Source organism: Rhea pennata, chromosome 4, assembly GCF_028389875.1.
Source record: "Rhea pennata isolate bPtePen1 chromosome 4, bPtePen1.pri, whole genome shotgun sequence".
Lineage (NCBI taxonomy): Eukaryota > Metazoa > Chordata > Aves > Rheiformes > Rheidae > Rhea > Rhea pennata.
In genome coordinates this window covers 1,607,355-1,630,941 of record NC_084666.1, presented here as the reverse complement: position 1 = coordinate 1,630,941, position 23,587 = coordinate 1,607,355, and the positions used below count along the sequence as shown (strand labels likewise).

Sequence of the window (23,587 nt, the reverse complement as noted above, 5' to 3'; positions counted from 1 at the left end):
GGAGGGGGGGCTTGTTGGGGGGGTGCAAATCATTGCAGGGTGGCAAATGGGGGTGGAAAATGATGTAGGGATGCAAATCATTGCGAGGGGGCAAATCATAGGGAGGGGGAACTATATGGGGGGCGCAAATCATTGCAGGCGGGCAAATCACTGCATGGAGGTAAATTGGGGGGGGAGAGGAATCATAGAGGGTGCAAATCACTGCAGAGAGTTAAACTGAGGGGGGGATCATGTTGGGATGCAAATCAACGTGGGGGAGAAAATCATTGCAGGAAGGCAAATCATGGGGAGTGCAAATCGTGGGGGGGGGGTCGAGCAAATCATTGCTGGGGGGTAAATTATGGGGGGGTGCAAATCACTGCAGGGGGCAAATCGCGTGTGTGTGTTTGGGGGGGGGGGGTCAGTCGCTGCGGGGAGCGCTGACGCTGAGCGGTGGCTTGTCTCTCCGCAGGCCGTAGGTGCAGACGACGGCGGCGGCAGGAGGAGGAGGAAGGAGGAGGAGGAGGAGGAGGAGGCCGAGGCGCGCGGCGTGACCGTGCGGCGGCGCGGCGGGCCCCGGGCCAGGGCTCGCACGCTCCAGCGCCGCGTCCGCCCGGCTCGGCCCGCCTCCCCCGGAGCCCTCTGAAGTGAGGGTGGGTGTGCGGGGGAGCAGCCGTGCTGGCGGCGAGCCCAGTCCGGCTTCCCCGCCTCTATATAAACACACATTGACTTTCTTTTTTACTCAAACTCACATTGAGAGGGGCTATACCGAGCAGCCCAGCCTCCCTCTTTAACAGAAGTCTTGTGAAAAGTGTGGGGCTAACAAATAACCAGCGTGCATATATATATATATATATATATATACACACACACACATATATGTATATATATACACACATATTTATAGAGATACATTTATATACATAGATAGAGATATAAACCGATCTGTCTTGCTCCGTGTGTATAGATACATATATATATATATATATAGCTATTTAATTCTTCCATCTCTCCAGGTCTTTGCTGAATTATTTTATGATTTTTTAACATTTTTTTTAAATCTCGCTCCTTTTTTTCTTTTTTTTTCTTTTTTCTTTTTTTTTTCTTTCTTTTCTTTCTTTTTTTTTTTTTTTTGGTGTGTGTGGCTTGTATTGGAAGCAAGCAAGAGCCAGAGCATCTGCATTTGGACTTTTGGGGGTATTTTTTTCCCCTCTGTTTTTTTTTTTTTTTTCCTTTTTTTCTTTTTTGCAGTCTTTTTCTTGAGTTTTTGGCTATCCAGTTGCACGCAAGCCCTCCCCTCTTTGGGGGGGGGGCTCTCCTGTTTTTTTTTTTTCCTCTCTCTCTTTTCGTGCTCTGTGTGTTCCTTTTTTTTTTTTTTTTTTTTTTTTTTTTGCCTGTGTCACTCTGTCAAGTTTATTCTAAACAAGAACAAAGTTTTTTAGACAGAGAAAGGGGAGAAACTGTTTCCCCCCCTCCTTTGGGATTTTTTTTTTTTTTTTTAATTATTATTTCTCCTGCTGCTTTTTTGCCCTGCCGGAGGTGCGGGGGGAGCCCCAGCCCCCTACCTGCCCCAGCCCTCCCCGAGCAGAGGACCCCCCAGGCAGGCTCAGCGTGCGCTTTAAAATAGTCTCCTTTTTTTTTTCCTTCCTTTTTCTTTTTCTTTCTCCCCCCCTCCCTGTGCGTGCGTGTGTGTGGGTGCGAGTGTGGTGCCTGTCAAGGGGCTGTTTCTCTCCCCACCCTCCTCCTCCTCCTTCTTCCAAATATGCTTTTTGAAAGTTTTGATCTCGTCTCGGCACTGGCTACCCTCGCGGCGTGCTTGGTGTCACTGACTTTGCTGCTGGCCGTATCCCAACAGCTGTGGCAGCTCCGCTGGGCTGCCACCCGCGACAAAACCTGCAAGCTACCAATCCCTAAAGGCTCTATGGGATTCCCTTTAATCGGCGAAACCTTCCACTGGCTCCTGCAGGTAAGGAGGATTCCCTTCCCTCCCTGGAAGGTGGATCGGTGGGTCGGGACCGGTTGCTTTTTCTTTTTTTTCTTTTTCTTTTCTTTTTTTTTTCTTTTTCCCCCTCTTCTTTCTTCTTTTTCCTCCTTTCTTTTCTGTTCTTTCTTTTTTTTTCCGCTTCCCCCTTCTTCTTTTCCTTTTGCCCGGGCTGCGATTGCATCATGCGGGCTCGCAGCGGCCGCGGGGCCAGGGGAGCCCGGAGCGCCCGGGCGCGGAGCGGCCGCCGCGCTCCGCTCCCGCAGCGGGGTGGTGGTGAGGGGGCACTCCGGGGTGTCTCGCCGGGGCCTCGCCGCCCCCCACCCCGCCGGGAGAGCCGAGGACTTTCCTCCTTGAACCGGCAAAAAAAAAAAAAAAAAAAAAAAAAAAAAAAAAAATTACTTTTTCCTCCCCCCCCCCGCTTTTTTTTTTTTTCTTTTTTTTTTTTCTTTTCCCCGGCCAAAACCCTTGCAGAAATAACCTAGGGGTGGGAATTAGCCCCGGCGGCGATGTGACCGAGGGGCTGCAGGGCGCGGTGCGGCCGGGGGGAAGCTGGCTCCGCTCGCCCCGCGGCTCCCCACGTCCCTCCGGCTTCATGTTTGCCCAGGAAAAGGGGATTTTGGGGGTGCCCGGGCGCTGGCGGGGGGAGCGGCGCGGCCCGGGCTGCTGCCGCCCGTCGGCTCGGGGTTTGCAGCGCTCCCGGCCCGGCTCCGGGCTCCGGGGGAAGCCCGCGAAGGTAATCGGTAGATTAACCCGGGATTAACCTCGCTAAGTGCTGAACAGCGCCGGGCGGAGCGGGATCCCCTCGGACCGCGTCGCGAGAGGGTGTTTGCCAAAAATTAAGAAAAAAAAAAAAAAAAAAAAAAGAAAAAGAAAGGAGGGGGGGAAGCGGAGGAGAGGAAGCAGCCGGCGGGCGAGGGGTGCCCTGTTCGGCGAGGGAAGCCGCGACCAGGGGAAGGAGACACGGTGAGGGGCGCAGCGGGGCCTCGGCTGGGGGGGGGGGGGGGAAATCCGCGGGGATGGGGAAAAAAAAGCCCCCCCCCCCAAAAAAAAAAAATCTCCCCGCAGCGGGCGCAAAAATAGCAAAACCAGGAGCCGTGCGAGGATGCTTCCGCAGGCGCAGGTCGGGTTTCATTGACGGGCTCGCCGGGGGGACGGCGGAGCTCGCGGCAGCTCCGCCACCCGCTCCGCGCAGGCTGCGCGCACCCGCGCAGCGCCCCGCGCCCGCCCGGCTCCCGCGCAGCCGGCGGCCGCCCCGCGGCGCCGAAGGGGTTAACGGCGCGCTCTCAATAGCGCTTTATTTTTTAAAGAAATTTATCAGATTTTTACAGGGGGACCAGAAAAGGGTTCTCGCTTTTCCACAGGCTCCATCCAAACAGAGTCCAGGGCTAAAAATACAAAATTTTGTATAAATTGGACTCCATTCGAAACTTCTCCCACATAAAGGTCCTCTTTGTACTGCCCTGGAAATGGTGTACAAATAACTCTTTATTAATGCCACAAAAAGGACTTTTAATTATATTTACGCAGATCAAGAACCAGGGTCACCTGAACATCTGAAATTCACAACCGCGCTTTTGTTTCAAAATAAACACGCACACACACGCTGCCTCCCCAGCACCGGCCTGCGCGGCTACAATGCGGCGCAGCGCTCCCCCCCCACACACACTCCGGGGGAGCCCCCCGAAACCGCTGCGGGGATGGAAGGGGGGGAGGAAGGGACGGAGGGGTCGCGGGGGAGCAGAGCGTGGCTTTTATTTATTTATTTATTTTTCCATACGGCTCCGCTCTGACAAAAGCCCTCGGAGCATGTGGGAAAGTTATTAAAAGCCCTCCAAAATCTGCAGATTTACTTAGGCAAATTGCAGCGTTTTAAGTAAATTCAGTCTTAAAGGTTAAAAGAAAAAAAAAAAAAAAAAGGAGAGACGGGAAGAAAGAAAATATATAAAATGCAGCGCCAGCAGAGGTAAAGGTAAAACTGAAATAAAAGAGGAGGAAAAGCAGGAATGGGAGGAATTGGGGCAAGCAGGCACTGGGGCTCCCCAAGGACTTGTTTTGCGGGGGGGAAAGACTTGGTTGAACGCAGTCAGTAGTGAAGGAGGGCAGCGATTAATTTTGGGGGCACTCGGGGCCGTGGGGGCTGTAAAAGCAGCACTGTTGAAATAGCAGCATCCCCCCTCCAAAAAAAAAAAAAAGCGAGTCCGAGGGGTCGCGACGGCGGGGCGGGTGGCAGATCCGGGTGAGGGCTCCTACAACCCGGTTTAGGCTTTGAAATTGGGAGTCGCTCTGAATCGTCCCTATTTGCCAAGGTTACTTTTGTACCTCTTGGAAGTACAAAAACAAGATATTCCCCCCCTCCTGCAAATCACAGCAAAACCCCCAGGGGTTCCTCCCCCCCCCGCACCCCATTCCTGCTGCCCTCCTGCCTGACCCCCCATCTCCCCACTTGGCAAACTCTACCCTAACTCCAAACCTCTCCTAGATGAGCCCTTGCTCAACCTCCTCCTCCTCCTCCCAGCCACAGGGTGCAAACAGGGAGCAACTCCCCCCCCCCCCCGCCTTTCCCATTTTTTTTCTCTCTCACGTTGGCTGAACTTGCTTTAAATAAAAAAAAAAAAAAATAAAAAAAAAAAAAAAAGGGAGGGGGGAAGGAAAGAAAAGAAAACCCCAAAAATCTAACGTGGTGGCCGCTTTTGGAGTAATTTCTATTAATAGGCCCCTGGCTAGTGGCCACCGAGGTGGGGTGGCCAAAGGTGCTGCAAGGACAACCGCGGCCGGGGGGGGGGGGGGGAGGGGAGGGGGCTCGGCAGCACCCAAAACCTTACCTGCGCCCCCACCAAAACCCCTCCCCTTGCCCCAACTCCCGCAGGGCTCCTGCTTCCAGTCGTCGCGGCGGGAGAAGTACGGGAACGTGTTCAAGACGCACTTGCTGGGGCGGCCGCTGGTGCGGGTGACGGGCGCGGAGAACGTGCGCAAGATCCTCATGGGGGAGCACCACCTGGTGAGCACCGAGTGGCCGCGCAGCACCAGGATGCTCCTGGGGCCCAACACCGTGGCCAACTCCATCGGCGACATCCACCGCCACAAGAGGAAGGTAGGGGCGCCGCTCCCCACGCGTGACCGCGCGGGTGCGTGGAGGGAAAGCCGCGCGCGCAGGGTTGTGGGGTTTTTCCCTCTCCTCCCCCCCCCGGGAATTCTCTTCCCCCCTCGCCTTCCTCTGCCCGCGTGGGGCGGTCTCGCGTGGGCGCCGCGCGCCGTGGAACGCGGCGGATTCACCCCCCCCCCCCCCCCCCCCCCCGCGCGCCACGCCGCTGGCCTTTGAGGAATTTAAAAGGGCGACGGCCCCGAGGCGGGCAAAAGGGGGGGGGGGGGGGGGGGCGGACCCAGACGGGGCTTCCCCGCCGCTTAGCGCCGCAGGGGGAGGAGCGGCGCTCCGCCCCCCCCGCCCGCCCCCTCCCTCCCCGCCCGCAGCCGGTGGCACGTGCGGCCCGGGCTGCGGTAACCCGAGCGCCGCGCAGAGCCCCCGGAGCGCTCTTAAAAGGGCAACGCCGCGCAGCGCCCAGCCCCCCCCCCCCCCCCCGGGGTGGAGCATCACCCTGAATTTAGCGGAAAGCTGGCGTCGGGCTCCGGTTGCGGGGGGGAGGGGGGGGTGCACAGGTCTGCCACCGGGCTGGCCACGGAGTGGGGATCGTCACCCGCCGATCCAAGCCTCCCTGTGCACCCCCCTCAGGCTCGGGACACCCCAGGGGCGTGAAAAGCGGTGTGTAGTTCCTGGAGGGGAAGCTGGCGTCGTTTCTTATTCCTTTTCTCCTTTCTTCTAATGTGGATATATTTCTGTAAAACCCCTACCAAAACAAATCACCCCGCCACAAACTTTTCTTCTCCCGGGGGAGAAGAGGAGACAATTTCTACATTTTGCTTTTTTTAAGAGGTAGAAATCTATCCCAACCTTGCTGTCGGAAGGAAGATAGATCTTCTGCAAGGGAAGAGCATTTCTCTCTCTTGAAAAGTGGGTAGCTCCAGCCCTTTGGTTGAGATGTCTACTAAAACCGCAGCAGAATTACAGATGCCTTTTCGAGTTCCTTTAGTCTTGACCTTTTGGTGCTATTAAGTGGCGGTAACTTTTAACTCTCCTCATCCTGCTGTTGATACCATGAGAGGTACAAGGAAGAAAGCCTTGACTTAAGATTAGTTTTACGTCCTGCTCCTTGGAATGGTGTTTCTCTTACTCCTTCTTGTTTGAAATCTTTCTCTTAAGTATCTGGTCTCTCCTTTCCCCTCAACCTGCTGGGGAACCGAGTAGGGAACATTTTGGCATAGGGTAATGGCTTTCAGGCAGACTTCCCTAATAATAGTGCTAGTATGAAAGCAAAATACTGCAAGCTTAGGAACAATCTGAAAGCTGCATGGAGACAAGCAATAGCAATTGCAGGAAACTTTTTAAAAGTGGTTGAAAATTCAACTTAAAGCGTTGTGGGGCTTTCTCTGTGGAGCTCCTTCCACCTCCCAGACTGTGTTTTTTATTCCTGCTTGACCCTTTGCTCTCCCTGAAGCTTGCTTTCCTGGAGAGCTTGTCTTGCTGATCCTATGTAATTTCCCCCAAGGTTGCTTATAGTGCAGGATACAGGCTGGCACAAGAGCAGGTGGAGCAGGAAACCTATGGTGCTCATCTACTTAACCATCTTGACCCTTTGGAACCATCTGCAGCTCCTGTTCCACCACCACTTGCAAGGTCACCATCTGCCACGGGTCCTTGCCTTCTTCCTGTGAGCCAGAGGAATTGTATTGATTTACGCCAGCACTGGTAGATCTTCTTCCATCTTTCCCTGTAGTCTCTTCTGGTGGGACTGATTACTAGAGCTTGTCTTCATGGCTCAGAGGTGAAGAGCTTTAAACCACACATGCTTTTGCGTGGTGTGGCTGGTAGCTCACCATGAAATCGTCCAGTTAGCTGGTCACATATTGCAAAGATTTCCAAAGAGTTTTATCTCTTTAGTGTTGTTTTAACACCAGCAAACTGTTGCAAGAGATCTTGAGCTGGATCCACGGTAGGCTACTTTGCCCACAGTGGTGATGGCATCAGAGCTGGGTCAGATGGCTCCGTCTCTGGAGCTCTCCTAGATTTGCTGTTTTCCTATCTCTGCTTCCCTTCAGGATCTTGTAAAGATTCATTTTCCCCTTCCCTAACGTGGGTGAATATCCTCTTCTCTCTCCCCAGCATAGGGGAGACTTTAATCTCTTAAGTGTTTATAAAGGGCTCGGAGATGCTTGTGTGAAAGGTGCTAAGGAGGAACAAAGCAGGATTAACAGGCCGGTAACTACGGCAGCTCTCCGCTTTCCTGTGCCCTATTTATTAACGCTCCCCTGCAGGAAGCTGTCAAAGTTAATATAAATTGGAGAAAAGCTTTCCCCCTTTTGGGAAATTAACTCTCCAATCTTTATTAAGAGAATGGCTTCTGCATATAAAGTCAGCTTTGCCCAGGGACATAACGGCTGGGTGGGAGGTGAGGACGGAGCCAGGGGCTGACTCCTCGCTGGCGCTTGCACGCTGCAGGCGTCTCGCTTTAGTGCCGATGCCATCAAAGTTGGCTCCGTCCTTGGCCTAAGATGAAGCAGCTAGATAAGAACAGATTGCAAGTAGTAAACAATAGCAACAAAACTGTCCCTCCTGAGATAAATATCTATGAAAGGCTGCTGCCGCTGTAGGGTCACGGAGTTTGTGCTGATGGCAGAGCAGGAGCAGCCCGCGGTAACCTGCGAGGAGCCCTGGGAAGAGCTGCTGCAGTAAAGGTGGCTTGCTCCTTCTCTGTGGAGATCACAGCTTTCCTTAGATCCTGCTCGAGCATCATGGCTCTCCCTAGGTTCATCCTTTTTAGACATCTGCTGGATGAAACTCGGCTCCTTGTGATGCTGCTACGAGATGAGGGCAGTCCCTCCTGGCTTGCCCACATGTCTTCTGCAAGCATGGATGAATAGGGCAACCCAGCTTGTAGTGGAAGGGAAGGTGACCTCCTCGGAAGCACCATGGTAGGGTGGCCTTTGCTTTTATTGAGTTTAAGGCCAGTGGGGGTGGAGCGGGCAGGACGAGGGGATGCTTCCGAGACCAGGACATGACCCAGCATCTCGGTAGCTTGGCTGTGGCCGGGAAGGCATTCCTCCTCGCAGGACGTGCTACGCCGCGGAGGGTGTATTTCGGTGCTGGGGTGAGGTGGGAGTCAGACTTTCCTTGGGAGAGTCCAGCCTTGGCGGTGGGCTGCTGAACGTGCCAGGCTCTTGCTCTCTTCCAGAGTGGTAATCCCAAAATAGGTGCAGCTGGCCGAAAAAAGCAAGAATAAAATAAAAGCAGGCCGTGGGCTGGGTAGCCGTTCTCGACCCAGAGGCTTGGGGAGGAAGCAGACAGCGGTGCAGAGCCACGGCCTGCTTTGTCTCACTGTCCAAAACTACATCATTCATTAACACACCGCAATTAATGTTCTGCCTCGGAGGCACACAAGTGTTGAGCTTATTAGCACCAAGTAGAAAGGTCTGAGGCTTTAATATAGTTTGCAAGAGGATTAAGAACACAAAAGAGGCCATAAATTTACAACCAAATATAAACCAGCTGCTGTGGGCAGGGCTGGAGGGGGAGGGAAGGGGAAGAGGGGAAGGAGGAGGAGGAGAAGAAGAAAAGAAGAAGGAGGAGAAGGAGGAGGAGGAGGAAGAGGAGGTGGGAACGGACCTTTTGCACTGAAACAGCCCCAACCCAGCCGTTCGAAGGTCTGGTGTCCCCGCCGGCCTCCCTGGCATGGCTCGTAAACCTCCCGGCAAGGAGGAGACAGGGCCCCTCACGGCCGAGCCCCCCGAAATCGCGGCCCGTCCAATGGGGCGGGCTGGAGTCCACCCATCAGGAGCTGGCGCTGCTCCAGCGCCTTTTCAGCGCCTGTCTGTGCTGGGCTGCACCCGTTCGCTCCGCGGCCGGATTCAGCCCTGCGACTTCTCATTCGCGGGCGAAAGCCGCCAGAGTCAGGGAAAAAGCTTTCGTTGATTTAGGAGGGCTCACGATCGCGGTCTCAGTGAAGAATTTGGCGGCTCGATCAGCTCATTGACTTTAGACCAATACCGCTGTCATCTATGTCGGTGTAAATCCAGAGTAATTCCAACGGATTAAAAAAAAAAGCAAGGTGCAGCCGCTCCTGGCTGAAATACAAATTTCTTGCGTTTTCATAGCACCTTCCACCCCAAAATGCCCTGCAAGCTCCAACTGTGCTTTGAAAAGCAGTAGCAATGACTGAATTGGGTTGTATACCAGGAGCCGTGCAAATACCTTGCAAGGAGAACCTTTCTAAACATAGGCCTTTCTACCTGTCCGTGTCTTCTAGACCTCAAGATGTTGGAGGCCCTGTGGGGCATGCAGAAAATAAAACCTACGCTCTAGCCACAGTGCTCTTTGCTCGGTGGCACTGCCATTGCTCTGCAGTGCAACTGGTGGCTCTGCGGATCCCAGCTCCAGTCTGGAGAGGCAATGGGATGGCACCAAGAATGAATCTCAGAGGGCCAGGAGAACTTTTCAGGCTGAGGATCCATCCTGCACTGTCTTCATCTAGCTCTGTTTTCTACCATATCATATTCTATCTTCCAGGAAGCTTGAGCAACCTGCTTGGTTTTGGTTAGTAATATCCAATTCATCCCTCTGGGATCTGGGGATTTTGTATTAGGTTCATGGTGATCTACTAAACTTCTTAGGAGGCACTTCTACCATCAGATTTATCTCTCTGTCAGCTAGCTTCCTCTTAAGCTTTCTTCTCCTTAACTTTTTGCTTTGGGTCACCTCTGCCTTTCTCATCTCTTCCCTGGTCTTAGAAAACCTAGAGGAAGCCTCATTAATTGTCTTCAAGAGCTTCGTAAGCAGGAATACCTCTGCACCATGCAATGTATGCTCATCCTCATACGATGAACTGACGTCTTGCAAGGCCTTGCTTAGGATTTTGGCAGCAGATGAGTAGACAGAGCTGCAATAATTTCCCCTCTGCTGGAGGAAGTGCCTTTCTAAGCATTTTCTCCTATTTTTGCCAGGAGATGATGCATGCTCAGCATGGCATATTTATTTTGCCTTCAGGATGGAATGGGCTGCCCCATACGGGAGTGTTTCCCTCTCGAGCTCTGCCGCCTGTCCCGCTGTGCTCTGCCATCAGACTACACAGAGTGCTTAGCAGGAGAGAGGTCTAAACATTCCTCGTGAAGAGTACTTGAAGCTGGTTCCTCTGCCAAGTGCTGCTTCCTCTTTAGGAGAGCTCATGGTGGGTGCTGCGGGTGTCTTATATACATGGGGATCTCCCCTTCCTGTCCCTCCTCTCTGCTCCAGATGGATCCAGGGGCCAACAAAAAGGGGACTTTTCTCCTAATGTTTCTCCTCGTTTGGCCTGGCTTCATCAAAGGCAGCATCCACTTGGCCAGCTGGATTTCTCCAGCCGGCTCATCTGACCTTTCAGATCAGTCTTTCTGGCTGGACATGGCTCCTCTTTGCCATACTACTCTTTAATGTGGTGTTCCCTCACTTCGCTGAAGCAACACTCTCAGAGGTAATACAAGGAAGGCAAATTCTGCATGAAGGTTTGGGGCTGCGGATTCTGGTGCATTTGTTCCCTGTTCCTTCTTCCGCTCTTCCTCTGCCTCCTTGCTTGATTTCTCCTTTGAGAAGTGGTGACAGAATCTAAGGTGGACTCTGCTGTCTCTGAATGTCTTGATTCCCCATGCATAAATACAGGCAGGAGGAGAAGGGCACTTCAGAGTGTTGTCTCCACATGCTGAAGACTTGCAAAATGTTTAGATAGTGCAGTAACGCGGGCTAAACAGCCCACACTACTAAATGGAGCTGGTGGCATCTTGCTGGTGCTGGCATTGGATGAAAGGCAGGTTTTTCATTTTTGCAGTGGGGGAGATAGATGCTGAGTTTCGTGCTTATTCCCTGCTCTCCCACCTACCCTGGCCATCGCAACCCATTTAACGGCAATCCTCTGGCAGCCTGACCGACTTGGTGTCTCAGAGCTCCTGGCCCAACTGCACCTGGCAAAGCCAACTGTGGAATAGAAAATATGTATTTATAACGTATGCAAAATAATCAAAGACTCCATCTGGGCTGGGGCCCTGAGGCGCCTCATTAGCCACGCGGCACAAACCTGACGCGCATCGGCGTTGCGGAGCTAATTTAGCGTTCACGGCCGCAGGTGGCCTTGCAGCTGCGCCAGCCAGCAGCTTCGTACCCGCACGGGTTAGCAGCTCCGCTAAGGTTACGCGCTTGGGGTTTGAGGCTGAAATAGGACTGACTTTATTGCACGGGGTTAAGGTCAGAGCAATAGCTTGGCTTAGCAGAGAGGCTTTGATTGCTGCGTGCTTTTAGCTGCTGCTGGGGAAAGGTCCCGGGCAGGTGGGTAAAGGGGAGTGAAGGGCTAAAGGATTTTTGCTTGGGTTTCTGGCCTCTTTTCTCCCTGATTTAACTGTCCTGGTCTAGGGGAGCAGGATGCTGCATCCCCAGGGATGCATGGAATGAAGGCGCATCACCTCTCTTGGCAGAGTCCAATTTTTAAAATCTGGATGGCCGGATGCTTGTTTTGGGTCCCCTTCTCTCCTCCTGCAAACCCAGACATTCAGAGACAGCAGAGTCCACCTTAGGTTTGTTAAGGCTGCTTGACATCTCACTGAATTTCTCACAGAACTTAAGATCAAAAAAATTGAAAAGAAAAAGGGGTGCAAGCAACACTGAAGGGCATAAAATAATCATAACTTGGCCTAAGGATGTTGAAACCATCTTTCCATTCTTTTCTAGTGCATTTTTTGTGAATCATTTGAGTTTAAGTGAAACTGTCCTTTGCAAAAGGGCTTGTCCCATTCTGTTTTTTTTTCCAACTGGGTCTAGTTTGGAGAAATAGCCTCTGCTTTGATTTGTGACTCTCGATACTGTAACCAGACTGCCTTTGCAGACAGACCACAGTATCTGTAGGGCTCTTGCATTTCTCCCTGGGAGAGATTGCTGCGTTCAGCTCTCCTGGACATGCTGCGCTCCTCACCTGCATCCTTCCTGCAGCGAAGCTGTGCTTTGACCTGCAACCCAAAGCTGCTCATTTTGGGTTGTCAGGAGTTGAAATTCTTGGCTTTTCCTTTTAAATGGCTCTAGATTCCTCCTGTGATGGAGAATGGCAAGAGACTGCAGAGTGAGGAGACACTCTGAGCTTTTGGTTAAATCCCAGAGTGAACAGATGTGCTCCATTTCCCAACCTGTCAGGACGTGGGGAGGGAAGGGATCCAGGTCTTTGCTGTGCTGCTATGAAAGGCAGAAGTCCTTTAAAAACAGATCGCAGAGTGTCCCAGCAGCAGCCATGGTGGGAGTTTGTGGAGGTCATCTGCTGCTCTTTGCAGGACTTCTGCCTGGTGGAGTCACCCCTAAGACCTGCTTGCCGGATTTCCCCTTCACTTGTGCTCCTGGCTCCAGCACTGCCTCTTGCTTATGAGTCTTTGCAACCTGATCTCAAAATGTCAAGGTTTGTGAGACCGCTGGAGCATCCCGGTGGGCTCCATACCTGGCAGCATCAGTATCTGATACTGTAGAGAAAGGCAGGCATCCGCTATAATGAGGCAACAGGGTTGGGGCAAATACAACCTGGCCTTTGAAACACATGCAAAAATAGAGTGTCTCCAAAGCTGACAAGCTGCTTTGGATGCTTCTTTGATATGTAGTGCCAGGCAAGTCAAGTGCTAGTGCCCAACTGGTTTATGAAAGTGTCTTCCAGCCAGTATTCCTGGGCAATGTGCTCTAGGTGACCCTGCTTGAGCAGAGGGTTGGACCAGATGGTCTCCAGAGATCCCTTCCAACATCAATTATTCTGTGATTCTGTGTTATTTTATGTTAGCATGGCAAAAGTGTCTTCGTTTCTAGGGCCAGCAGCTCCAAACAGGAGAGCGGAGGCAGCACAGAGGAGCTGTGCTCTCCCTGGCTGTCGTGTGTCAAATGAGGCTGCAGGTGCCTAATCCCAAAGTGCAGCTTTTTTTCCATGAAATGCATGGTTACTGCTGATTAATTCCTAGGCCAGCTGCTAAATGCAGCCTTCCCTAAGCATGAAAATGCTATGATTCAAGATGCTTCCCTTGAATATCCTTTCCTTTTTGATACGGTTTGCAGAATAGCTATGGATGGGGCTGGGGTCTTCTTCTGCAACCAAGACTGAGGGCCATCCTTGTCATGCAAATCTAAACCTCTCTGGGGTATCTAGGGAGCTGAGACACCAGAAGGCATTTTCTGCCTTAGGAAGCCCATAAATCTTGAAATATCCTGTTCCCTTCTCAAGCAGAGATGGATTCAGAAGGGCTTGCTGGGTGGTGGTGTCTCCTTGTGGATGGTGGATGAAGGATTGCACTAGCACCACACGCTTGGGGTAAAAGGATGCCCACAACTGGAGTAAATCACAAAACATGTCCCTGCATTTATTTTAGGACATATCAAAATGTAACAAATCGGGGCTTTTTCCAACCTCTGCAGAGGGTCCTTTGCAAACTGCCTTGCTCCCTGCCGGCTGGGGCTAGGAGACCTTCTCTCCTGATGGATCGCAGAGCTCTTGACAGGCTCCGGAGCACCGTTTTGCTCTGATCCACCTCGACTTAGACTCATCCTCCTACTCGGGAGCTGGGAAGTGGCCGAGATGTTCAGCTCGAGTTCACTAGAGGGCGCAGGAATTGTAGGCTAGAAAACGGCAGCGGTTTGTAAGGAAAAGTTGGCTGCCTTCTCGTCCTTTTTAATCAACTGGAAAGATGCAGGGTTGAACTGGAGGTGACTGGAAGGGGATCCAGACTTGTGTCTGGCGAGGGAAGGACCCGCTGACATCTGGGATTAGGCGGCGTGCAGCGCACAGGCTGCAAGCCGGGGTGGTGCTTCGAGGAGCCGGGAGCATCGCTGGGGCCCGCGCTGCCACCTTTCCTGCAGAATGACTTGGAAAAAAAAAAAAAAAAAAAAAGAAGAAAGAAAAGAAAGAAAGAAAAAAAACCCCATAAACCTGCCACCCCACCCCACCCGAAAAGCTAAATGCTTCCCTTTTTGGCAGCCAGGGGCCAGATTCCTGCGTCCAGGCTGGATGGGCGGCTCGGGAGGCGGGCACCAGGAGGACGGAGACTTCGGCATGCCGTCCCTTCGCCGGCCGCGGAGCAGCCTGGAGCCGTGCCGGCCACAGCGCCTGGCCGGTGCCCGCGGCTCCGCGGCTCGGGGTGCCAGCAACCGCTTGTGCCAGCCAGCTCCCCTCCGGCCGGTGCCCGATGGCCCCGGCGTAGCCACCTGGGAAACAGCTCTTTTCCCAGCTCCTGGAAGCAGTCCACGCTTATTTTTCCCTTCTCGGCGATGCAGCAAGCTGTGTCGCCAGTTTAGTACCTCCGACTTTTCTTCTGGCTTTTTCTCCTTCTTTCCTGCCCCCTCGCGCATAGGCCAGCGGGTCTGCTGGAGCCGCGGTGATGCCCTTTCCCGGCTTAAAAATAGCCGGCATGATGCTCCCGCGATGCGCAGAGCAGCAGCGGAAAGCAGGCGAAGTGGCCCTGTCCGCCGCCTCCTCAGTGCCCGTTCGCTCCTGCGCCCGTTCGTTCCTCCACCGGGCACACGATGGGTTTTCGCGCCAGCTCACAGCGCTCTGTGCACCGGCTCGGGCTGCGGACGGAGGTGTTATTTCACCAAACAAACTCGGAGCGAATGACGTGCATTAGCGACGCGAGGCCCCGGCCAGGAAAATGTTACCTTCCCCTCCGAGTGCTGACTGGGGAGGAAATTCTCACATTTACAACTCCGCAAAGGTTAGGCGCTCCTGGAAAGAGCGGCGCAGCCTTTGGTTTCTTGCTTTCTGTTGTCGGCTGGAGCAAGCTGGGGTCTGCCCGTCCCTCGCAGCCACCCTGGCACGCTGGGAGCCGGCGGAGGCTGCAGCGTCTTGCAGTTCCCTCCATTGGAGCCTGTTTTGATTGGATTTTCCTGGAGACCAGGCATGCGGTGGTGCATGCCCCTATGCGTGTGTAGGTTAATATAGAATAAATAAACAGCGCTTTTTCCTGCTTCCCCCTTCTCCCCTCCTCCCCCCGGTGCACCCTAGGATGGGAGGCTGGCGGAGGGATGCGGCGGGGTGGGAGGGGATGTGGCATGAAAGCGCACGCTGTAGAGTTGTCCGGGGCGAGCAGGAGAGCAGGGACATTCCTGGCACTGCTGTGCTCCTCGCGCAATGGACGGGCCCGACCCCAGCGCCGCAGCGAGCAGGCAGTAACGTCAGGGAGCCGGGGAGGCCCCCTCCACGCGGTGTTTACTCACAGAGCTTAAATTAATGCTGTCTGCCGACAGCAGTTTTTAGCCTGACTTCCCAAGGAAATGAACTGTATGCAACCTCAGCCTTTGCGTACAGGTGGGCCTGGTTTTCCCCCAGTAATGCTTGAACCCCTGTCCAAGTTCAGCTAGCTTTCACAGGGATCCTAAAAGCCAAAAAATAATTATTTTAGTACTTTTTTTATATTTATTGAAGAAGGATGGCAGGATAGATGGGAGAAATGATCAGTGCACCCCGCTGAGAAAAAAGCTTGAATGCGTGTGCATGCACAACCATAATACTAGACACTAGAGAATCCACATGGACGAGCTGTATTAGTAGCACCAAAATTGTGGAATGAGCCTGACTCAGAGCTCCCACCTTGCCAGTCACCAAGGCATCCAGCTGTGGCACACGGAGCTGGCTCTGTCTGTTCTGTTGTGCGCAGGACAAATTGTTTTCTCCCTGTCTCTGGTTCATTGGTGGAGGGTGGCTCGTGGGATACCTTGTTATTACCAGATACTTGTGACGGTCATGGTGGGGAGGTCCCCTTGAAGGATGTTTCTCTATCAGCCCTTTTTGGGTAGTTATTTTAGACCTCAGCAGTTCTTGACAATGAGCAGCACTCAGCTCAGGGGGCCTTGATGCTCGTTTTTATGAGCAGAAGTGGGTTATTAGAGAAGGCAAAGAGGAGGATGGACAGACTGTGTAGAAACCCGTACCTGCTGTCTTTTGCAGGTGTTCTCCAAAATCTTCAGCCACGAGGCCCTAGAGAGCTATCTCCCCAAGATCCAGCTGGTGATCAAAGACACCCTCCGGGCCTGGAGCAGCAACCCGGAGTCCATCAATGTCTACCACGAGACCCAGAAGCTCACCTTCCGCATGGCCATCCGGGTCCTGCTGGGTTTCCGCATCCCCGATGAGGAGCTCAACCGGCTCTTCGAGGTCTACCAGCAATTTGTGGAGAACGTCTTCTCCTTGCCTGTGGATCTGCCCTTCAGCGGCTACAGGAGGGTAAGATACTAGAGCTGAGTTCTCACCCTGCAGATAACACTGGTCTGGGACTAACAGGGCAGTGGCTGAATTCTTATCTTTGTGTTGTTGGTGAGATGTCTCCTCACCACCAGACTCCTAGAAGCGGGTCCATTTTGGGCTACAAAGTCCTGTGTTGGTAGCGTCAGGAGGGAGATCCTTTCATGACTAGGAAGCGTTGAGATGCTATACATCTAAGGCTGCTAATTAATGAAGGGGTTGAGATCAGTGAGGATGAGACTTTTTCACTGTGAAAGGCATGCAGTACATGTCAAGATACTGATTTCTGCCTCTTCTCATCCTCTATATAGCATCTCATGATCTCAGATAGTTTTTCTGAGTGGTAGGTGTTCTGTGGTTCAATGCAATAGAGAATTTCTAATACCCTACCTTTGAAAGGGCTATAAGAGATCTGTGGACCTCCTAATTCCTCGAACTCTTATAGTTTTTACCAGAAATGCAAAACGAAAACATAACAAAAGCCATTGTCAAAAACTGGATTTTTTCATCCTGAGTTTTGGGGCAAAATTGCTTATTGAAAAATGATTTTTCAAATTATTCTTGAGACTGCTATTGCACATCTTGTTGTTGCTCTTTAACCACTGGAATGACCCTGACGCACCTTTTTAAAGCCTTTGCAGCAGTATGTTAGCTCAGTGCAGCTCCACTCAAAGAGGAATTGCTTTAGTGAGATCAGGTGATAAAATTGCTTGGCAAGCCCATTACACTCTTGGGAAGAGGCTCCTTTCAGACCAATCGACTGTTTTCTTTTGAGAGAGAATTTTCCCAGGGACTTTCTTAAATCTCAGTGTGAGGGGGAGGCATGTGAATTGGTGCAATACTGGGGCTCCCACGTCAGACCTGTCGTTTGCACGTAGGTGCTGATTAGCCTCTCTTGTAATCTTGCCTGCTTTGGGCCTGCTTCTCCTGGGCAGGCAACGACGCCAACATTTTATGCTTCTCTTTGAGCATCTGCAATTGCAGTTGGAAGCAGGCTGGTGGGCTAACAGACCGATTGCTGAGACAGGTTGATATTCTTCTGAGCAAAGAGAGATTTTGCATGGAGGTCACCCCCAGCTTCCCATGACACCTGGTCATGCTCCTTGGATGTGTCCTCTTGACCTTGTCTCTGGTTATTGATAATCACCAGCCAGCCCCAGGACAGGCCAAGGATGATTGTGCTAGTGTTGTGCCTGAGAGGTCTGACGGCTTCTTGCCCTGCAGGGAATCCGAGCGCGCGAGACACTGCAGAAGGGCCTGGAGAAAGCCATCCAGGAGAAACTACAGAACACACAGGGAAAGGACTATGCCGACGCTCTGGATATCCTGATAGAGAGCGGCAAAGAGCATGGCAAGGAGCTTACCATGCAGGAGCTGAAGGTAAAGATCCTCCCCGTCCTCCCACGGGCTTGGGGGACTTGGGCTCCATAGTCATCTAGAAGAGTTACCAGGTGTCTGGGTCCTCCTCCCCATGACCGTGCTGTTCCTGCTAGGCCATCATTCTGCTTGGGGCATGGACTCCTGAAAGAGTGAAGCCTAAGCTGGTGTAAAGAGGATGTTGTGGCTCAACCATAGACAGTCGTTCAGAGTGGGATGACCAGGGTGCATTGTGGGAGTTAAAGGCAAGCCCTTGCTCAGAGGGTCAGGGTGCCACCAAGCCAGTTGTTTTCCTAAGGGCCACATTTACTCGCAAATCACTTTCAGCCCTTGCTAAAGAGCATTTTCAGGGACTACTAAAAGACCAAACCAGCCTGTTGAAACTTTGTGCCCTAATCAGCTTCACCCCTCAACTTGTCCTGTTTTATGGTAGCTTTTCCACAAGGCTTATGATTCCTCAGCAGATGGTTATCTGTAGGGTGGGTGACCACATAACTTGTCCTTCATGCACTATTAAGAACTGTCCACCGGGGCTTTTCTCCTAATTTTGCAGCCCTCTGCTTTCTCCAGTGTGTTGCTAACTCTGAGCAAGGGTCTATGGGAATTTTCCTCTGCTGGTTGTCCAGCATTTCAGACAAGACACTCTTTGGAAAGGGAGGCACATATTTTCCCCTGAGCACAGGCAAAACTAGGCAGCTGGAATAGTGGTCAAGCAGGAAGGGATCTTACAGCAAGGGTGGGCTTGAAGAGCTGTCAAGTGGGGAGAGCATGTAGGAAATATCTGCAGCTGTCAGCTCAGTATCTGGCTGCAGCTGGGGAGCAAAGGCTGGGTCTAGACCCAAGCGCTGGGCCATGGGAGCTGTCCTCTGCATCTTGGCCACCTGGAGGTGATGATAGATTACCCTATGGCTGTCTTGCACCTTCAGTGTCTCGCAGGGCCCAATGCAGGTCAGAGCCACAGACCTGGCAGATTGGCTCTGCTGGGGAAGGTAGCTGGAAACAGGGTAGACCCACAGAGCCCTTGGCTACCTTCTTGCATGCCCTACTGGGGCTCTCATGGTGGCAGGTGAGATGATTTGTCTCCTCATTGCATTAGGGAAAAGAGCTCCTGAACACATGAGGTGTCCAGCCCTGTGGGAGAATCACACACTTGTTGCCTATAGGGTGTCTCCTTTCTCCCCAGGGCAGGATGGAGACTGGGGCAGGAAAGTGCTCGGGATTCCTCCAGCACTGTAACTCCGCATGGCTGGGTCTGCCCTAAGTGATTTTGCCATCCTCCTCCACCTGGTGGCCACAGCCACATCTTAGCCCCAGGAGAACTTGCCCATCCAATGTTGTCCTGCCTTGGCAGGAGGGAGAAACTTGCCCTCCAGGAGCTGCCCACCTTGCAGATGGCCCTCCAGGCTGTTGGGAAGGTGCAGAAGCAAGGAATGGAAGTGGGGCAACTACTGACATGTATTGATGTGGGTGGGAAGGAAATGCCCCATCGCAGGACCTTGTGGTCTGCTTTGAGCTCACCTAGAGGAGGGAGATGCAGTGGACAGGAGGCTCACAGTGGGAGAGAGCAGGGGCAGCGCTGGCAAGTGGTGAGGGACAGGAGATGGCAGTGATGGCTACAAAGGGGACAGGGGTCTGTGAAATTGCTCACATATCTGCTTTGAGACATGCTATGCAGGAGGCACGCTGAACGGCTGGCCCTGCCGCCCACCCCTCCTTGCCATTCCTCACTCCAGCTCCCTGCTTGCCTTTCAGGATGGCACCCTGGAGCTCATCTTTGCTGCCTATGCAACAACTGCCAGCGCCAGCACCTCTCTGATCATGCAGCTCCTCAAACACCCCCGAGTCCTGGAGAAGCTGCGGGAGGAGCTGCGGAGCAAAGGCATCCTCCACAACGGCTGCATCTGTGAGGGCTCCCTCCGCCTGGACAACATCAACAGCCTCTACTACCTGGATTGTGTCATTAAGGAGGTGCTTCGCCTCTTCACTCCCATCTCCGGGGGGTACCGGACAGTGCTGCAGACCTTCGAGCTGGATGTGAGTATTTGCTGATCCCTGGCCCCAATGTTTCTCTTGCACCTTTTGCTTCTCTTTTTAAAGCCTTGTTCTCCAGTGCGCTTAAAATGTGCTGTCTGTCCTCTAGATGATGTTTGAACCCATTGCTCAGCTTCCACAGAGGGTTAGGGGTCTCAGTAGCATTAGGATCTGGTGTGTTTTGGTGGGTAAGGAGAGGAGAGAAGACCCTCTTTGGATGAAAAGGCCAAGAGACTCCAGATAGTCGCTACTGGGGAGAGCTAGAGGAAGTGAGGGAGATGGGCTAGATCCGCCTAGATATTTGCTGCTGCGGGTACCACTGTGGTTTAGATACATGCTAAAATCTCTCTGCCTCCCTGCATTGCTCTCTCTGGGATGCAGCTGCATCACGACCTCACCAAAACAGCATCTTGCAGACCTTTCTGTGCCTTGCACAAAGACCTGGGCCTTGCCTGCTTGGCAGGCAAACCTAGATTAGACCCCTGGGAGGACAAATGAAATCCTACTGGCAGTCAGTGGGTTTGCAGGAGCACGAACGGATCAGGCCTGTGGCTGGGAACTGAAACGTTTGGGCTGTCAAAGAAGAGATAACCATGATGTTTCAATGAGCAACTTGTGACAGTCTTTGAAGCCAAAATCTAAACTGGGGTGTGACCGGGGAAAGATTGACTGCAAAGGGCATCTCCAGGCTGCTGGATGACAGGCAGATTACTCATCATAATGGATGGAATTTCCTACTAGCAAAACAAAATCTTCAGACCCGGCTGTCACTGTAAATCCTATTAATGTAATGATTTGAGTCGGAAACCTTTTAAAGTGCTCAGGGGATGATAAATCCACCCCCCTTCTCATCACCCAGGCCCTGACATGTGCTTTGGGTGTGTGGAGCTGACATGTGGCGGGGGTGTGACGGGAGCTGCGGGACTCTGCGCGGCTCCGCTGTAGAGGGCCAGACGGCTCGTGGGGCATGGCACGGACGTGAGAAAAGATGTTTCCCTTTGCTCGGCAGTAGTTGAGCACCACGGGGTTCCTGGTACGCAACTCCTGTGAGTGACCACAAAGCAAATAAATAGCGATGGATCGTCCAGCAGGCCGGTAGCAGAGGTATGAATAAACCCAGGATTCCCACATCCCAGTCCCTTGCACTGGGCTCTTTGTTCTTCTTTTAAATCTGCAGTGTAGACCAGTAGTAACCCCAAAGAAAATGAGGAAAATCAGCTGCCTTTGCTTTATCTTGCTCTTCTGGTCTTCTTCCATGTCTCTCTACAGCATGGTTAACTCACTTGTGTTTTCTTTCCACCTCCTTCCTTCTTTTGTGCAGGGTTTTCAGATCCCCAAAGGCTGGAGCGTCATGTACAGCATCCGGGACACTCATGACACGGCCCCTGTATTCAAGGACGTGGACGTCTTTGACCCCGACCGCTTCGGGCAAGGCCGAACTGAAGACAAGGATGGCAGGTTCCATTATCTCCCCTTCGGAGGAGGAGTACGGACCTGTCTTGGGAAGCATCTGGCCAAGCTTTTCCTCAAGGCACTGGCCATCGAGCTGGCCAGCACCAGTCGTTTCGAGCTTGCCACCAGGACTTTCCCCAAAATCACGCTGGTGCCCGTGGTCCATCCGGTTGATGGACTCAAGGTCAAATTCTTCGGACTGGATTCCAACCAGAATGAAATCCTGACGGAGACAGATGCTATGTTGGGGGCGACGGTGTAGACCGACTCCGGCTGCCAAGGGAAGGGCAGATGGGGATGGAGGGGTGGGGGTGGGGGCAACGGGGAGGAAAGAAGGGAAGGAGAGGAGGAAGAGAGGCATGAGAAACTTCTCCATGTCACTAACTTTGCAGGCTCTCCGGGTCGAGACTGGTTTCTCTGATGGCGAAGCTGCCGAAACCACTTGCTCTCTCTCTGCGGGATGTGGAGAAGATCGAGGGTGTCGTTGCCACATGTTTTGTTCTGTTCAGAAAAAGGAGAAGAATTTCAAAACCCAAGTAGAGCTGGGACTGGCTGACCATACACAGTATCTAAATATTATAAATATATATATATAAATATCTATAAAACACTTCTGCTGCAAGGAGGAGTGCTGCACGGTGGGAAAGGCTTCAGAAATCAGCTGGCGACCAGAGGTCCAGCTGCCCCGTGCATCTCCTCGGGATCTGGCTGGGAGGCTCTGGCCAAACCTGAGGGATGGCCATGACCTCTGGTGGCCTCTGATCCTTTTTTTTTTTTTTTTAACAGTGTTAAATTAGCTGGTGATAACAGTGTTTTTTTTTCAGGGGGGAGGGGGGTTGTCTGTTCGACTGTGTTTTTCGTTTGGGTTTTTCCTTTCTTTTTTTTTTTTTTTTTTTTTGGCTTTCTTTGGCGAGCGAGCTCTGTGCTGCCACTTCGAAGAGCAGGAGCGGGGTCTCGGACAAGTGCGTTTTATTTCTTTTTTTAATTTGGGGGCCTGGGCATGGGGATGGGGGGATCCCTCTTTTTTTTTTTTCTTTTTTTTCATCGAATCGCCTGCTGCTGCTACATGGCCTGCGTGTAACTATCCGTCCGCCGTGTTGCCTCCGTCCCGCTCCCAGCCGCTCGCTGCCTCTTTCCGCGTGCGGGGACGCCAGTTCGGGGTTTTTCCCGTGCGTTTGCCCCCCCACACCCCGCCGCAGGCTCTCGCTCTTTCTCAGGCCCCTCAGGGTGCGCGCACTGACCTCGAAAGCCCGCGGCTCCTCCGGGCACGTGCCGAGGCTCTGCGGCACGCCAAGCCAAGCCGTCACCTTCGGCGAGGCGCCGGCGGCGTCCCACAGCCCGTCTTCTATTTTTTTTTTTTTTATTTTTATTTTTTTGGTGTGCCTTCTTTCCCGGGAGGCGTTGACATTAAAGGTGATCTCTATAACTCAGCCAACGGATGCATCGTTTCTTTGTTTGTCTCGTGCCGGGGTGTTTTTTGGCGATGGGAGAGCGGCGCAGGAAGGAAAACGAGTGGGAGGCCCCTGGCGAGCTGACCCTCGCTTCCCGAGGGCTCCCCCAGCAGAGGAGCCGTTCCCACGGCGGTTCTCCGGCACGAGCCAGCCGTCAAGGTATCTTGCGTTCGATTTGCCAAGTGGGCTTATTTCTCTGGATTTTTTTTTTTGCATGCAAGAGGCTTCCAGGTTGCAAGCGAACAAGGGTGGGTGGCACTGCGAACGGACAGGGCTGTGTGTGCAGGTTCAGATCAATGGTTCCTGGGTGCTCGGGGTGGCCCAGCTCAGGGGCTCGGGGTTAGGCCAATGCTGGGCTCCAGGGTGGCAGCAGGTGCCACATACAGTGTCTGCTACTATGGCTATCACAGCTGCGATCGATGTCTGGCATCGGCAGGATGGGGAAGTCCCTCTCTGAATTGCCCCGGAGATTGCTATCTTGGAGAAACTCCACGTGTGGCATCGCAGAGTCCTGTTCATCCTCCTGCCCTCTCTCCCGTCTCTGAGGCGGAGAAGGATGAAACAAGAACCACGGCTGAGACCTCTCCTAACTGCAGTAGTGCAAGAACTAAGGTGTGGGTGGGTGGCTTGGCTTTATCTATCTAACAGTGCCCAGAGAAGTCAGAGCGGCTGAAATAGGAAGGAAGAAAGGCAGATGTTTCTTACCAGGTTGCTTTGCAAGTTGCGCTTTTGACAAGTGGGCGCCTCTTTGGAAGGTCTAAGGAAGTGTTAAGCGAGTGATGGCGATGGTTACCTGTGCCAGCCCATCGTCTGGTCAGGGCCAGTGAAGAGAAAGCAATTTTCTAGCAGGGGAAAGCACTAGAGATTGAATTGCAGTGAGCCAAGCTGCCAGAAATCATCCAGGGCTATTTGGTCAGATATTCTCCACTTGCACGAAGGTACACAATTGAAGCCAAGGTGGTCTCTGAGACTTCCTGCCCTGTCACCAT

The 23,587-nt window shown here is 52.8% G+C and overlaps 1 protein-coding gene across 2 annotated transcripts; it reads left to right on the top strand.

Annotated features, from left to right (window-relative positions):
* Nucleotides 1–1,741: 1,741 nt before the first annotated feature.
* Nucleotides 1,742–21,409, top strand: LOC134139838 (cytochrome P450 26B1). 2 transcript variants are annotated; one of them, XM_062574606.1, is made up of 6 exons: nucleotides 1,742–1,945; nucleotides 4,830–5,054; nucleotides 15,994–16,269; nucleotides 17,512–17,667; nucleotides 19,417–19,698; nucleotides 21,017–21,409. In XM_062574606.1, the coding sequence occupies exons 1-6, from the start codon at nucleotides 1,742–1,744 to the stop codon at nucleotides 21,407–21,409; spliced, it is 1,536 nt and encodes a 511-aa protein (XP_062430590.1). The 2 variants fall into 2 exon arrangements, with proteins under 2 accessions (XP_062430590.1, XP_062430591.1); XM_062574607.1 differs by lacking the exon at nucleotides 4,830–5,054.
* Nucleotides 21,410–23,587: the final 2,178 nt, after the last annotated feature.

Bases quoted from the DNA above. Each gene is read 5' to 3' on its own strand.
- LOC134139838 (XM_062574606.1), top strand. From the start codon at position 1,742: ATGCTTTTTGAAAGTTTTGATCTCGTCTCGGCACTGGCTACCCTCGCG. The intron at 1,946-4,829 runs GTAAGGAGGATT...CAACTCCCGCAG, and splicing joins CCTTCCACTGGCTCCTGCAG to GGCTCCTGCTTCCAGTCGTC. The intron at 17,668-19,416 runs GTAAAGATCCTC...CTTGCCTTTCAG, and splicing joins TTACCATGCAGGAGCTGAAG to GATGGCACCCTGGAGCTCAT.